General features: G+C 49.9%; 1 protein-coding gene across 1 annotated transcript in view; it reads left to right on the top strand.

The window, feature by feature from the left end:
• Positions 1-5410: 5410 nt before the first annotated feature.
• COL6A1 (collagen type VI alpha 1 chain) overlaps positions 5411-16040 on the top strand; it is a 33835-nt gene continuing 23205 nt past the window's right edge. The window contains exons 1-13 of the mRNA XM_007948685.2: positions 5411-5507; positions 6369-6498; positions 8664-8864; positions 11940-12099; positions 12498-12626; positions 12716-12736; positions 12975-12995; positions 13075-13119; positions 14162-14215; positions 14854-14898; positions 14994-15020; positions 15623-15649; positions 15765-15809. Of these exons, the coding sequence (XP_007946876.1) occupies positions 5411-5507; positions 6369-6498; positions 8664-8864; positions 11940-12099; positions 12498-12626; positions 12716-12736; positions 12975-12995; positions 13075-13119; positions 14162-14215; positions 14854-14898; positions 14994-15020; positions 15623-15649; positions 15765-15809 (1002 nt within the window). The remainder of the gene's footprint in view (positions 5508-6368; positions 6499-8663; positions 8865-11939; positions 12100-12497; positions 12627-12715; positions 12737-12974; positions 12996-13074; positions 13120-14161; positions 14216-14853; positions 14899-14993; positions 15021-15622; positions 15650-15764; positions 15810-16040) is intronic.

Genomic DNA, 16040 nt, shown 5'->3' with positions numbered 1-16040 from the left:
GGATCCTCTTTCTTTCCAACCGCTTGTGTCCACTTTTATGTGTTTGTTTAATCTGACAAGAGTCCGAGTGAATAATGACTCCTGTTCCCGCGCTCATTTTTCGAGGCACTAGAAGACTCAGAAGGGAAATAAGAAGGAGGGAAAGAAAACCAGATGACTCCATTCCCTGGTTGCACTCATCCAAGCCCTGCAAGAGGCTCCACTTTGAGCCGACCCCCTACTCCTCGAGGGGCTATCCGCTCGCTGCTTTGCTTGCCCAGTCATTCACCCCGTAAGCATGGCAGGAAAGCGTCCTGCTCTGGGTTATGGTGTTCCTGGCGCCTCTGACCACGGCCCGGTGTCAGTAGGGAACCCCTGCTGCGGGAACAGATTACTTCTCTGCAACAGCTGAGAATCACTCCCCCAAAATAGCGCTTGGCATGGGAAATTGGCGCCCAACTCCAGTGACCAAGGAGCAGGGGGCTTCTCCCAGGTCACTGGTCCCATGATCCCTGATCCCCACAGGTCCTCTAAGGACAGTCCTGTCCCCCAAACCTTCTGGGCTCCTCCCATACCCACCTCCTCTCAAACCCACCTCCTCCCCCCTCCTCCAGGTCATGCCTGGACACCAGTTCACTGGAGGGAGCATTGCCTGCTCAGCCCTGCCCCATATCCCCTAGCTGCTCCCTCTCAGCCCAGAATATCTAAGTCTGGTGTCCCCCTTTCCCCACACACACCCGGCAGAATCTCCGGCTTCACCTGTACCCTACCAGCACAACACATTGTTCATGCTTGGTTGCTCTGGGTGCCCTGCAGTCACACCTTTTCCCCTGGAGTACTCCTTGCCTGGAGATAGACTCTGATGCCCAGAGTGGTTCTGGGCTATTCTGGAGTGTTCCCAAGCCAAGGAGGGCTCCCTCCTGTGTTTTCGCATTGCTGTGAGTGATAGGCAGCTGGTTCTGGATCTCAGACAAAGGACTTGCCAGGGCCCAGGCCCATTTAGGAGCTTGGGAGAGAAGTCCCAGCCTGCAATATCCTGTGAAAGAGGAAGCACAGGGTTGCGCCCCTTCTCCTCCCTGCACACTGGGACGAAATAGTGGGCTTACTGCCCTCCCCCTTCTCAATGGTGCCCTGGCTGCACTCATCAATCAACCAACCTTCAGCTCAGAGAAAGCATAAGGACAGGTCAGCCCCACATGCCCCAGCAGTCCTCTTTCAGGCACTGGTTGGGTAGAGCAAAGAAGGAAGAAGTGACTGCCCTATGGACTGCATTGGGGTCAGAAGTGCCCCTATGGTTGCACAGTTTTCCTGTAGGAGCAGCCATCTCTCTGAGGCCTCGCTCCCACTGCACACAGGTTCCTGCGCATTGTCACATCACTGCCTCTTCCTATACAGGCAGCTTTGGCTTCTACCACATCCCAGAAGTCAGCCTGGGCTCATGCTCACAGGGCAGTCTTCAGGATTCTGTCTCTATTACCAATTTCTGCAGTCCTGCTGCTTCCCTCCGAGTCTCACTGGCCTTGCTAGGCTGAGGCTCCTTAACTGGCCATTCTGCTTCCTGTTCTTTATTCTGTTCATTAAGTTCCCAACAAAGAAGCAAAGTCAGGCTGGCCCCAGATTTCTCACCTGCGGCACCAACTTTAGCAGAGAGCAGAGCAGCACCCTGGAGTTTGAGGAAAAATGATTGTGACTCCAATTTTCATTATCATGTAGATCGGTGAAAACAGTGGAAAGGCGTTCTCAGTATGAAATGGTTAATAAATATAACGTGAGGCAGTGGTGGCTCAGTGGTAGAATTCTTGCCTTCTAGGCGGGAGATACAGGTTTGATTCCTGGTCAATGCGCTTCATTCACAGCCACCCCCTCACTATAAGTGGAAGCTTGAGTGCGGCTATGATGCTAAACAGGTTTCCTGAACATAATCTTAGTCCAAATTACGATGGATTAGGAACAAAGGCCTGGCGATCTACTTCCAAAGATCAGGCAGTGAAAACCCTATGGATCAGAACAGTCTGATCCACAACCTATCATGAGACTGGTAGAGGACCAGGCAGCATTTTGTTCTGTTGTGCATGAGGTCTCCATGAATCAGGGCTTGACTTGATAGCAGCTAATAACAATAGGAACAATAAATTATATCATGGCAACTAACAACAACAAGAGCTGATCTGTTGACTCTTGTTATGTTGTTGTTATGTGCCGTCAAGTCGGACCTGACTCATAGCCACCCCTCCTTGGGTTTCCGAGGCAGTATCACTACGGAAGTAGATTGCCCAGTCTTCCTTCCGAGGAGTGGCTGGTGGGTTTGAATCGCCAGCCTCTGGTTAGCAGGCAAGGGCCTTAGGCACTATGTACAACAGACGAAACACTGCCCGGTCCTGTGCCATCCTCACAAACGTCACTGTGTTTGAGCCCATTGTTGAAGTACTGTGTCCATCCATCCCATTGAGGGGCTTTCTCTTTTTTTCACTGACTCTCTGCTTTACCAAACATGATGTCCTTCTCCAGACACTGGTCACTCCTTGTAACATGTCTAAAGTATGTGAGACAAGGGTTTGCTATCCTAACTTCCAAGAAGCATTCTGGATGTACTTCTTCCAAGACAGATTTTGTTAGTTCTTTTTGCAGTCCGTGGTATATTCAATATTCTTTGCCAACACCATAATACAGAAGCATCAGTTCCTCTTCAGTTTTCCTTTTCATTGTCCAACTTTCACATGTATATGAAGTGATTGAAAAAAAAATCATGGTTTGGTTTGAGTCAGGCTCACCTTAGTCCTCAAAGTGACATCTTTCCTTTTTCACACTTTAAAGAGCTCTTTTGCAGCCGATGTGTCCAATGCAATATGTCATTTGATTTCTTGACTGCTGTTTCCATGGACCATTGTTGTGGATCCAAGTAAAATGAAATTCTTGACAACTTCAATCTTTTCTCCATTTATCATGCTGTTGCTTACTAGCCCAGATGTGAGGATTTTAGTTTTCTTTATGTTGAGGTTTTGAGGTGTAATCTATGCTAAAGGCTGTAGTTTTTGATCTTCATACATAAGTGCTTTAAGTCTTCACTTTCAGCAAAAAAAGTTGTGTCATCTGCATATGGAAAGTTCTTAATGAGTCTTCCTCCAATGCTAATACCGCTTTCTTTATATCCAGTTTCTCAGATTATTTTTGTTCAGCATACAGGTTGAGTAAGTATGGTGAAAGGATACAATTCTAACACACACACATACGTTTCCTAGTTTTCAACCACTGAGTATCCCCTTGTTCTGTTGAGTATCCCCTTGACTGTCTCTTGGTCTGTGTATACTTTGCTCATGAGCACAATTAAGTGTTCTGGAATTCCCATTCTTCAAAATGTTACCTGAAATTTGTTGTGATCCATAGGGTTGAATGCCTTTGCATAGCCAATAAAACACAGGTAAACATCTTTCTGGTATTTGTTTTCGAAAAAGATCCATCTGACATCAACAATGATATCTTTCAATCCATGTCCTCTTGTGAATCTGACTTGAATTTCTAGCAGTTCCTTATTGACGTATTGCCGCAACTGTTTTTGAATTACCTTCACAAAATTTTACTTGTATGTTATGTTAATGATATTGTTCAATAATTTCCACCTTGTGTTGGCTTACTTTCTTTGGAATGGGCACAAATATGGATCTTTTCCAATCTCTTGGCCAGGTAGCTATATTCCAAATTTCTTGGCATAGATGAGTGAGCACTTCCAGCATTGCATCCATTTGGTGAAACATCTAAACTGGTATCCTGTTCATTCCTTGAGCCTTGTTTTATGCCTGTGACTTCAGAGCATCTTGGACTTCTTCCTTCAATACCATCAGCTCTTGATCATATGCTACTTCCTCAAATGGAACATTGACCAATTCTTTTTGATACTGTGACTCTGTGTATTCCTTTCATCTTCTTTGATCTTTCCTGCATCATTCAACATTTTACCCATACAATCTTTCAGTATTGCAACTTGGGGCCTGCATTTTTTTCTTCAGTTCTTTCAGCTTGAGAAATGCTGAGCATGCTCTTCCCTTTTTATTTTCTAACTCCAAATCTTTGCACATTTCATTATAAAACTTTAGTTTGTCATCTTGAGCCAACCCTTGAAATTTTTAACAAAATCATGAGCACAATAAGTTTTTAATTCCATTAAGTAGATGTGGGAAAAATACCAGATGAAGATGAAATTCTAGAATATTAATTATTGGGTGGTGGGATAAAGTATGATTTTAAAATCTTTTCTCAAAACTTTCTTTATGCTTATATAGCTTTTGCATGTTTTCAAATGATAAAACATTTAAACTGACATTAGGCCAGTGTCAACAACTCCAGTTCTGGGCAAGGTCTTCTGGAACCTTCTCTGGGATGGAAGTGGATCTGACCACATCTGGATACCCCACTTCCGCAATGAAGGAATTATTAGAATTAATTATTATTAATAATAATAGAATTATTATTCTATTGTTAGAATCAGAGATCCTCTATATATACATTTTTTGTTAGTGCTGTTTCACATAATAAAAAAGTAATTATCTTCTGAAACTAAACCTTTAAGAAATATTTGCATAGAAAATAACTTAGAAATCCAACAAAGCAATGGGTTTGAAACATTTAGACAAATACAAACATCATTTGTGGAAAGCAGTTAGCTTGATGATTGGAGTGAACATGGAGATCAATACCACACGAAGACATTGGGATTGGCAACCACCAAAAAATGTTTCAAGGAAATTTGTCTTGGATTAAACGTTCCTTTTCAGACATTTCCAACTTTGCTGCAGTTTTGTTCTATGGAAAGAACAAAGATCCACCGTAAGTAAATAAAATACCCATGAACTTGTGAAAACTCACTGCCCTGAAGTCGATTCCAACTCATATCAATCCTATAGGACAGAGTAGAAATGCCCCTTAGGGTTCCAAGGCTGTAACTCTTTATGGAAGCTGACTGCCACATCTTTCTCCTATGAGAAAGCAGCTGGTGGGTTTGAGCTGCTGACTTTGAGTTAGGAATTGAGCACTTTAACCACAGCATCACCAGGGCTCCATGAACATGTGAAAAAATAGAATTCTTCCCTAGCTGAGTAAGATGCTAGGTCAAAACTGTTCCAGGGAATAGTGACTTTCCCTTTCAGGTTGGTTCTAGAGGGAAAGTGCCCCAAACTCGGGCTCCTGTGACTCACTCCAGAGTTGGAGCCGCACCCCCAGCCCTCTTCTGGGTTTGCCCCAGCCAGGCCCAGCCCCTCCCTACCCCTGCCCCCTCCTCCTCCCTTGCCCCTCCCTCCTTCCCTCCCTTCCTGGGTTGTAACTCCAGCCGGCAGCAGGAGAGCAGAAGACTGCCCCTTGCCTCTCCCTCTCCTCTCCCTCTCCTCTCTCTGGTCCGGAGACTCTACCTCTCTAACAGAGGGAACCCGCGGCCAGCGACATGAAGCTGGCCCGCGCTCTGCTCCCCCTGCTTCTGCAGGCCTGCTGGGCCACCGCCCAGGACGTCCCAGCCAACTCGAAGGCCATTGCATTCCAAGGTGAGTGGGCTTGCCCCATCTTTGTCTCCCTGCCATCAGGGAGATGGGCTCTGGGACCAAAAACAGCCTGGCCATTGCCTGGGCAGGTGAGCAGGACCCTATCCCCTCCCTTTTCATGAGAGCTGCAGATGAGAGGGTCTTGTTGGGGGAGCAGGGTGCTGTAGGTGTCTTCTTCATCCTCAGGAAGGCCTCTGGGCTCAACAGTATCTCTGCTATTGAAGGGACATTAGGCTGGGCAGGTTGGGGGAACCCACCAGTGAGAAGGAGCTGATGACATCATTCTGGTCTCAGTTTTTTCTGTTTTGCATGAACATAGATTCATCTTCTGTCCCAAAGTTTACTGTGATGGCCAAGTACTTTTTTTGTTTTGTTTTGTTTTTTGTTTTTTCGGTAGCTCAGTTAATGCCATTTGATTCCTTGCTTGACAGGCAATCATGAAACATGATCACAGGTTCAGATCACACCTTTATTATGAAGACCATGCCCCTGGTAGTTTTGAATTTGATTTGAAAACTTCCTGGGAAAAATAGTCTCAGTTGTCAAGTCCACAGGGACAAGGACATTTCTACCCTTCTGGAGGGTTGGTTGTTAGACACACATCTAACTCCAAGCTGGGTACAATTTTAGAGGCATAGGAGGGTTCTCTCATTGTCAGCCCCTCCTATCCCCTGGCTCAAGGTGGGCATGTTTTGCTGTTAAGGATGTGATTATGCAGTTGGGGGGTTAATGGCAGCCCACCGTCACAGAGAATGTGGTCTACACTGTGGCTGGAGGAGGATGGGAGGGGCAGCTGCTGAGAATCACCTGGGCGAAGGCACAGGGGATGAGCCTGAAGCCCTTCTTTTTCCCACTTGTGCCTAGACTGCCCGGTGGACCTATTTTTTGTCCTGGACACCTCTGAAAGTGTGGCTTTGAGGCTGAAGCCCTATGGAGCCTTGGTGGACAGGGTGAAGGCCTTCACCAAGCGTTTCATTGACAACCTGAGAGACAGGTAAGAATGGCACACACTTTGACATTCTCTCTTTCTGTACTGCTGCTGAACCTCCCAGAGAGAGGAGCAGGGGCCCAGGACACCTGAGGCCTGGTATCACACCACCACAGCCCAGAAGAGCAAGCCCAGCCTCAGCCTCCCCATCTGAGAAGAAAGCGTGTTGTCCACATAGCTCCAAATTCCCTCCCTAAGGAGCTCTGGTAGCGTAGTGCCAAAGGCACTTGATTGCTAACCAGAAGGCTAGCAGTTCAAACCCACCAGCCACTCCTCAGAAGGAAGGTTGGGCAATCTACTTCCAGAGTGATACCACCTCAGAAACCCAAGGAGGGGTCGCTATGAGTTGGGTCTGACTCGATGGCAAATAACGACAACAAGGTCCAAAGTGGTTGTGAAGTCTACAGGGATAGGGACAGGGATGAAAATGACACTGAGTTCCGTGTGGGCCCCTGAGGCCACAGAACAGGCTTCAGGTCTTCATTCAGTCAGTGAGGACCAGGGGGGACTGTGCGAAGCCTGCGGCTCATGGTATACAGGACCGGATGCAGGACCAGAAAAGGTGGCTTTCCCTCAACAAATGGAGCCTGTTCAATACATTGGCAACAACCCAATGAAGTATGCAGTTCAGCCTGCTGGCTGCAGAGGGCACCCCTCTTTAACACCTGGATGGTATCCCTAAGTGCGGGTTAGATCTCCTTACCCACTAAATGCCACCAGTTAGAGGTGTTGGAGGGACTGGAGGCACTAGTGAACCTCACTCAGTTCTGTGAGAGGCAGAAACTCTAGGCCTCCAGAACTGGAACTGGACAGGCCTTGGTTCTGAGGTTAAGGGTGTGGCACATTCGTTCATCTATTCATTCATTTACTTGCTCATCCATTCATCCAATGAATCCACCCAAGTCCCAGGCATATGCCAAACTGAGCGGTGCAGGGAGGCATGGGCCAGGGAACTCTAGGTCATAGGCCCTGGGTGTGGCTGGGTATGTGGACACACCTACCCTTGGGGCTAGGGCCATGGGAAGAGGTACAGTAGTTCTCTCACCTGTGATGTGAAAGCCCCCACTGCACTGCAGTCTGTAGGGGATTCACATGGGGGCTCAACTAGGGCAAGCCTTCCCACCCCTTACTCTGTCCATTATCATTGTTGAGAGCCATGAAGGGACCCTGAGCCTCTTACCCCCAGAAGGTGTCATAGGGACCATTCAATCCTCTCTTCTACCCCTGAGGGATGCCTTGCTTAGGACACTTATGGGACCAGAAGCCCACAGTGGACCTGAAATACCCATATCCATGAGGTCCTCGTGGGATGAGTTGACCCAGAAGCAGGGGTAGTGTGGGGTGAGAATGGTGGGGGCCCAGATATGGTTGGGCCTGGGAGAGGTCAGGACGTGCTACAGCAGCTGTGTGGCTCTGTGAGGGCAACCTCCTTAAGGTGCTCTTGTCCTGTTACTTGGCTTCTCTGGTCCTCAGTTTCCCCATCTGTGAAATGGAGTCCAGCTGTCTGCTATTGCTGCTATTAGTCAACCAAGTGAGTAGGCAAGGCAGGACCACTCCCAGGGCCACCCTCAGGTCCTGGGCAGAGCAGACCCTTGGGAGGCTTGAGGGAAGGGTTGGGCTGCCCCAGCCCTTGTACCCTTACATGAAGAGTACCTTGCTGGAGGAAGAGGGGATCCTGGGGCTTCTCTCTGAGACTGAAGGGCCTACCTAATAGTGCCACATCAAGGCCCCATTTAGAACTCTCCTTCATCCTGCCTGTCACCACTTGCACATATACCCATGCTGGATCTGCCCCTTCTTCCCCTCCTTTTGTGATTTCCCTCATTCCTCTGCTGGGGTAGGTGCCCATAGCTGCATCTTAGGTCCCAGGAGATAACAGTTCGCTCAGCTGATTGAGGCCAGCCCTCCTGGCCCTGGACTCCTACTGCCCATGTAATCTTTTAGGGCAAGGCCTCCACTTTCCAGGAGCTCATGCTGGCCAATCCTTCTCTAGAGCAGAGTGTGAATGGCTCTTCATCCAAACAATGGGGTGGTGATGGCGACCATCTGTGAGGTGCCCAATGGAACAGCTCATGATCCCGGCACTGTGCTCATCTGCACTGGGAGTCTGTGCAGGTGCCATCCCCACTCTCGTTCATGCCCCCCTCCAAAATCCTCTCCATGTCTCGCAGGTACTACCGATGTGACCGCAACCTGGTGTGGAATGCAGGCGCACTGCACTACAGCGATGAGGTGGAGATTATCAGTGGGCTGACACGCATGCCAAGTGGCCGCGATGCACTCAAGAGCAGCGTGGATGCTGTCAAGTACTTCGGCAAGGGCACCTACACTGACTGCGCCATCAAGAAGGGGCTGGAGGAACTGCTCATTGGGTGAGTGGGCCAGCATCCACATGTGGCTTCATCATGGGCCCTGCCATGCCCTGGCCCCTCCTCATACAATTCCTGTAGCCTGTCTGCCTTTTCATGAAAGGCATAGACCTCCCTCTTTCTTTGGGAGGTTGCATAGCCTCTGGCTTCACTTGACCTATTTGGTGGATGGGTGAAGTGTAGCCAGAGCAGGGCCAAGTGACTGTCCATTGGCACACCAAGCGGTGCAGAGAGAGGCAGGGACAGAAAGAGAAGCAAGACAAAGAGAGAGAGACAGAGTGAGACAGAGACAGAGATACATGGAGACAAATAGAGATATACACACAGAGACAGAGTGAGGCTGAGACAGAGATATACAGAGACATAGATGAAGAGAGATGTAGACAGAGAGAGATGGAGAGAAACAGAAGGAAAGAAGTAGGGAGAGGTAATTTCCTGAGGAAAGCAGTCAGTGCTGTGATGTGGTCAGTGCATTTAGTTGGTAGTTATGACCAGAACAACATTTGGGATGGACATTGTATATAATCCAGTGAAAGGACTGGTCTGTGACTGTGAGATCCATCCCAGCCACAGCCCCCAATTTCTTCCCGTTCCCTCATAGTGGGCAGATTCTTAGATGTCCAATCCAACTGCCCCGTGGTGGGGAGTCCTGTGGTCCTCAAATGAGATTGTGGCCTTTGAGGGGGCAGGATCCCAGGGAAGGAGAGAGATGGGTCTTTGGGTCCTGAATCCTGGCTGAAAGGCTGTGAGCTATTAGGTAGACTGTCACCAAGCACTGGGGGTTTGCCTGCAATTAACCTGACCACACAGTTCCCTCTCATGACAATAGGGGTTGGGCAGTGGACCTATGGGGATGTGCCACCAGAACCAGCTGACATGGTCTTGTTTAGAGCATGGAGGAACTTCCTTTGGGGCATCTTTCCTATTGGGAAGAGATTCCAAAAATTGATACGTGGGTGTTGAGTCTTAGTTTCTTAGTGCTGCTGTAACAGAAGTATCATAAATGGGTATTAAACAAACAAAAATATTTTAACAAACAAAAAAATCCTTCTCACATGTTAGGAGGCTTGAAGTTTGAATTCCGGGCACTGCCTCTAAGGGAACGCTTTATCTCTATATCACTCCTGGTGGAAGGTCCTTGTCTTTTTTCAGCAGTCTTCATGTGGCATGGCATCTAGCTTCCCCCATCTGTTTTCTTCTCTCTGTGCCTAATTGAATCCTTTTATATCCCAAAAGTAATTGGCTTGAAATACACTCTACACTGACATGGTTCTCATTATCATAACAAAGAAAACCCCATTTCCAAATGGGATTATACCCATAAATATGTTAACCTATGGCATTACACCCATAGATTAGGATTTACATTTATTGGAGGAGGGGGGCATGATTCAGTCCATAACAGAGATCATTCTCATGAGGTATACTCACCTTCTGATGTCCACCCACATACAGAAGGACATGGCTAGGTGCCTCCCACTGTGGTAGGGATGACACCCAGTGCTGGGAGAGTGTCTGCTTCTTAATCAAGACAATATTTGAGGAAGGCCAAATATTGGTGCTTGTGTCCATGAAGAGAGAGGTTGGGCATCCCTGACCTGCCTCAGCCCAGCCCCTCAACTGCCCCCAAGAAAACACTTCAATGCAAAATCATATCAAAGTCAGAATAGATGGCTTTGATTTACTTCATTTTTCAAGTGCATTTTCCAAGCTAAGGGGTTTCTTCTCAATGTCTCAAATTCTTTTCCTACAATAAAAGGGGTGGGGGAGACTTGATGGGTAAAATCTTGCCTCTTATGGCTGAGTCACTGAGAGGAGGAGGGGAGTGTGGCCTCCCCAGCCTGTGCTTACTCCAGAAATGGCAAAATAACACCAAGGGAGCACTAAAGACAAGTCAAGGTGGATGCTAGTGTTGCTCTGTCCACCCCTCAGCACCAGTTCACTCCTTGGCGGGCCTTGGCTGCAGCTACAGAGTGAGACCAGTGCTGGCAGGAGGAGGCACCAGGAGGGCAGCTCTGGAGGAGGCACAGGGATGAGAGGGGGGTGCAACAGGAGGAGGTGCAAGAGGGGGAGGCGCAAGAAAGGAAGGCGCAGGGATGGAGGAGTCATAGGAGCAGGTGTTTGTCTCTACACCCATCTTTCCTCTCCCATTTTTAGTCTGTAAGAAACCCAGTGTGTCCAGCATGAGGCTAGAGGAGACAAGCTTCCTCTGAGCCTCACTGAGTTCTTCTCAGCTGTGGGGTAGGTGTGCTGAATCCACAGGTTGAGTCCAAGTCCCCTTCTCTTTTCTTGTCTTTGCAGAGGGGACTTTGACAGTGTGTTGAGATGAGATCAAGGCTGCTGGATTTAGGGATGTGGCAGGAGAATTTGAGAGTATAGCCACATGTGGAATCCATTGACAGAAATGCTGTCCACTGTAAATAGACATGTGCATTTATCCTGAAAATACTCTTAGAGTGTTTCCATGTGGCCCAGGAAGAGGATACATACTATCTGTATTTTCAGTTTTCATCCTTTCCTCTTATTGGAAACCTTTTTTTTCTTGAGAAGAGGCCCTATTTTTTGTTTGGGGATGGTTTGAATTGGAGGCTACCTGTGGATTTTTCTGTTTTTTCCATTTCCCACAAAAATAAATAGTGCCTAAGCAACCATCAGTTTCAGCAGTGTACTGATGAAATTAGCCAGACCAGCTTAGCCGACATTTGCTGATTCATTATATCATCACTTCATAGGGCATCCCGGGTGGGGAGCACCTTCATGGATTCCTCTTTGCGGTGAAGCCCTGTGTCTCCCTTCTGGTGTATGTGTGTATTTCAAATCATTTGTATAGACATGAGATCCCCTAAAACTTTATTTTCTGTTTTAATACCTTTTTTGTAACCATCAGTGTGTAGCTATGATCAACAAAGAGAAGCAGAGTATAACAGATGAAAAGCCATGTCACAAAGCTGCCCCTGACCATCAACCCCTTCCCAGGGGTCTCTGCCCTGCACTTCACTTTGAGAACTCCCTCAGGGTCAGCTTAGACAGAAGAGCCTGGCATCAAAGGTGGGCTTGATTGTGTTCCACCCCTTTCAGGGGCTCCCATCTGAAAGAGAACAAATACCTGATTGTGGTGACAGACGGGCACCCCCTGGAGGGCTACAAAGAGCCATGTGGAGGCTTGGAGGATGCTGTCAATGAGGCCAAGCACCTGGGCATCAAAGTCTTCTCAGTGGCCATCACGCCTGACCACCTGGTAGGACCCTGCTGCACTCCCATGCATCCCCGAAAAGCTGAGGCTAGAAGTGGTGGTGGACAGAGTCAGGGTCTGCAGAGGGGACAAGTATCGCTCATCTACATGACAGTTGGCCAAGGTACACTGACTGCAGACTCTCCTGCCCTCCATGCCTCCTGTCCAGGTGTATGTTCAGGGTCCATCTCAAGGGCCCTTGTAGCCCCCCCAGGGTGGGGACACCCTTGAGCAGGCCCACCCCCTGAAGGCCTGGTGCATGGGCTCCAAGTATCAGGATCATAAGATCCCCAGAGGGTCAGAGTATAGATCAGGCTAGGCCAGTGAGCTATCTCAGTGTGGCAGGACCAGTTCCAGGCTGTAGCCACAACGTTTGCTCCTTGTTTGGATCATGCTTGGCTCAGGAGCCCCGGCTTAGCATCATTGCTACTGACCACACGTACCGGCGCAACTTCACGGCAGCTGACTGGGACCAGACAAGGGATGCAGAGGAGGCCATCAGCCAGACCATTGACACCATCATTGACATGATTGTGAGTGCTGCCCATCCCCCATGGCAAATGCCAGAAAATTCTGTGGTTGTAAGTAAAAATTAATTCGACCTTTCCATTTCACTTTCCAGAAAAATAACGTGGAGCAAGTGGTAAGAAATCCCTCCTCACCCCTCATTATCAAGGCATCGCCTGCCCCCTTCAGCTGTCCCATGCCTGACCTCACCTCTCATTCCCCACCATCACTCCCACTGGGTGATGAATAGGCCTAAATACTGCTGGGGTCATATAGTTCAGTCTCCCAGAGGTCGTTGGAATGAGGCAGTTGGGAGGGGGTGCTGTCTGTGCCCCTCAATGTCTGACTTGTGGCTTCTGTCCCCCTTTCCACAGTGCTGCTCTTTCGAGTGCCAGGTGAGTGTGGGTGTGGCTACCCTCAGGGCCTTGGGCCATCCCGTTGTGTCTCAGACTGACTGCCTCTTGTGTCTTGCAGCCTGCCAGGGGACCTCCTGGGCCACGAGGTGACCCTGGATACGAGGTGAGTGGCTCTGTGCTTGCATCCCCTGAAGCTGGTAAGAGAAAGATCCTTGTAGCCTCAGGTCCACAATGTAAGATTAAAGCATTACTCCAGCACTTGCTGCTTGCCTCCTGCTGGGCTGTGCTTAAAAACCAAAAAACCAAACTCACTGTCGTTGTTGAGTCGTTTCCAACTCATAGCGACCCTTTGGGTTTCTGAGGCGGTATCTCTATGGAAGTAGGTTGCCCAATCTTCCTTTTGAACTGCTAGCCTTCTGATTAACAGTCAAATGCCTTAGGCACTATGCCACCAGGGCTGTGCTTGTTGTTGTTGTTGTTATGTGCCCTCGAGTCGGCCCCGACTCATAGCGACCCCTCCTTGGGTTTCTGAGGCAGTATCACTACGGAAGTAGGATTGCCCAACCTTCCTTCCGAGGAGTGGCTGGTGGGTTTGAACTGCCAGCCGTCTGGTTAGCAGACAAGTGTGTTAGTCACTATGCTACCAGAGCTCCCTTAGGGGGCAGTAAAGGAGCCTGACATCCACCAAGGTGCTCCTGGACCTTGGGCAAGATGGCTGGGTGCAGTGAGGCCAGGGCAGTCCCTGTGGCCATATGGTATGTGGCAGCTCCCAGGCCTGCCTAGAGGTCCAACCCACCCAGCCCCTTTCCTGGTGGCCATTAAGTGGAAAAGCTGTGGAGCCCATAGTAGAGGTCATGGCCCTTCTGAAGGGGACTCTCCACATACCATGGACCTGTACCCTGTCTTGGGCCAGGGCCTGCTGGTAGAATGGGGTGGAAATGTGGGTCCTGGTTTCACAGCTTGGGAGATTGCACATCAAAGCCCTGGTTTCTGGGAGCTTGGTCTGCATGGCTGGGGTCTGACCAGTGGGAGAGGGGAATAGCTCATGTGGCCCTGAGCTGTGACTCCAAGACAGGCCAAGAGTGGTGGGGGGTGGCACCTGAGCCATGGAAACCCTGGGGATGGAGGGAGTATCCTGTAAAAAGCTTTCCCGTGGGAGGAAGTCAGGGCTCCCTCACCGGTTCCACCTATGTTTTATGTTCCAGGGAGAGCGTGGGAAGCCAGGGCTCCCAGGAGAGAAAGGAGAAGCTGGAGACCCCGTGAGTGTCGACCAGGACTGGGGATGGTTTACCTGGGGGTGGTAAACAGGGCAGACGGGACAGTCAATGGAATCTTCTCTATGGATGACTGGTTTCTGGATGCTGCTCTGCACTTATGGGTGGAAGAAGCCCAGGAGGCAGGCACAAACCCCTCTTTCCAAAACTCCATAGGCTTCCAGATAGGTCCTGCCTGCGCTCAGGTGAGGGACGTGGCCAGGTGGGCTTCACCATGGAAAAAAAAAGTCACAAGGACTTCCGCTGCAGGCTCATGCTGATCTCCCCTCAGAGCACCACCCTAGCTCCTCCTGGGGTGCCCTTGACCACATGCCAGTTCTCCTGGGCATCTCTGTAGCCTGACCCACTTGCAGCCCCCAGGTTCCCAGGCCTTTGGTGGCCTCTCCTTCAGTGAAGGATGATTCTCCCAGATCACAGAGCCCACAGTCTTTCCCACTGCTGGATGGCCCCTCAGCCAACCAGAGTTTCCCACCCTCTCCCCAAAGAGGAGGAGGCCTGGGGAAGGCCCAGCTGGTCCCAAGGAATGGGCTGTCCTGAGCTGGAGCAATAGGGTGGGTGGACTGTGGCACAGGGTCTGCCTGCCCCTACAAAGTATCTGACGTGCCCCCTCCTCTCTGTTCCAGGGAAGGCCAGGGGACCTCGGACCTGTTGGCTACCAGGGAATGAAAGTGAGTCCCTCCTGCACTCCTCCCCAATGTCTTCCTGGGGCCAAGCTTCCAGGCTAGCCCTCACAGCCTCCTCTTGTCTCTATTTTGGTGTTTAGGGAGAAAAAGGAAGCCGTGGGGAGAAGGTAAGCAAGACACAGCACCCACAGCCTTCCTCTGGTCTCAGGGGCCTATGACCTCTTAACATGGACAGGCCTGGGAACACAGCCTTGGTTCAGGCAACCCTGCCCTAATCTGCCAGCACAATGCCGGGTGTCTTCTCACCCAGACAGTGAGGCTGCCACTCGTGACCTCATTGCTCTGAGAGCCTAACATGGGGTGCAGAGATTGGCTGGTGTCCCCATAATGAAAGGGTGTGGCAGCAGATCCCTCTTTGCCATTCCTGCCCTCTCCCATCTCTGTGGAGACCCAGCCAGTTACCTGGTGAGCTTCACTGGCAGGCTATGCTGCTCTGTCTTTGGAGTCATCTTGGCACTGGGACGTCGTCGAGGCTGCCACTGGTGGTTCCTGAAAGACACTCAAGCACAGGCACTTTCCAGAGTTGCACCTTCCCAGCTTTCCTTCTGTGATTTGGGGGCCATTTTGACTCCTCTGCAGTGGGCTCCCTTCCCTTGGGATCTGCCCACCCTGAGCAGGACACCTTTACTGGCCCCAAGCTGGGCCAACCCAAGGTGGAGGGTCTGCTTGTGGGCCCAGGCCTGCCTCACTGTCCTTCCTGTGTCCACAGGGCTCAAGGGGACCCAAGGGCTACAAGGTAAGTTGCACATCAGGGTATGAGTTTGTGGGTTGAGGACATTGGTTACTACCCCTGGGTAGACACTATGCATCCCACTATGTCTGACCTTCTCTTTCATCTTTGTGCCTCACAGGGCGAGAAGGGCAAACGAGGCATCGATGGTGTGGATGGCATGAAGGTAACCCATGGCTGGCAGGAGAGCATGGTGTGGGCACAGGGGCTATGAACAGTGCCAGATCCCTGCCCTAGGGTGGGCAGGCATGAGATCATGAGCATGGACATTCGCAGATGACTCTGACACGACATGAAAGTCAGGAGAAAGTTTCTTGTGAACATTTCCTGCCAATCCCCAGGTCCCAGTGGACCCTAAGTCCCCTAAGCTCAGAGCATCTTCTGGGCTAGTGGGCTT

Source organism: Orycteropus afer, unplaced genomic scaffold (genome assembly GCF_000298275.1).
Source record: "Orycteropus afer afer isolate SDZICR_OR568_19922 unplaced genomic scaffold, OryAfe1.0 scaffold00219, whole genome shotgun sequence".
NCBI classification, from domain to species: Eukaryota; Metazoa; Chordata; class Mammalia; order Tubulidentata; family Orycteropodidae; genus Orycteropus; species Orycteropus afer.
Note: the sequence above shows the minus strand (reverse complement) of the source record. Positions and strands in the feature narration are given on the sequence as shown.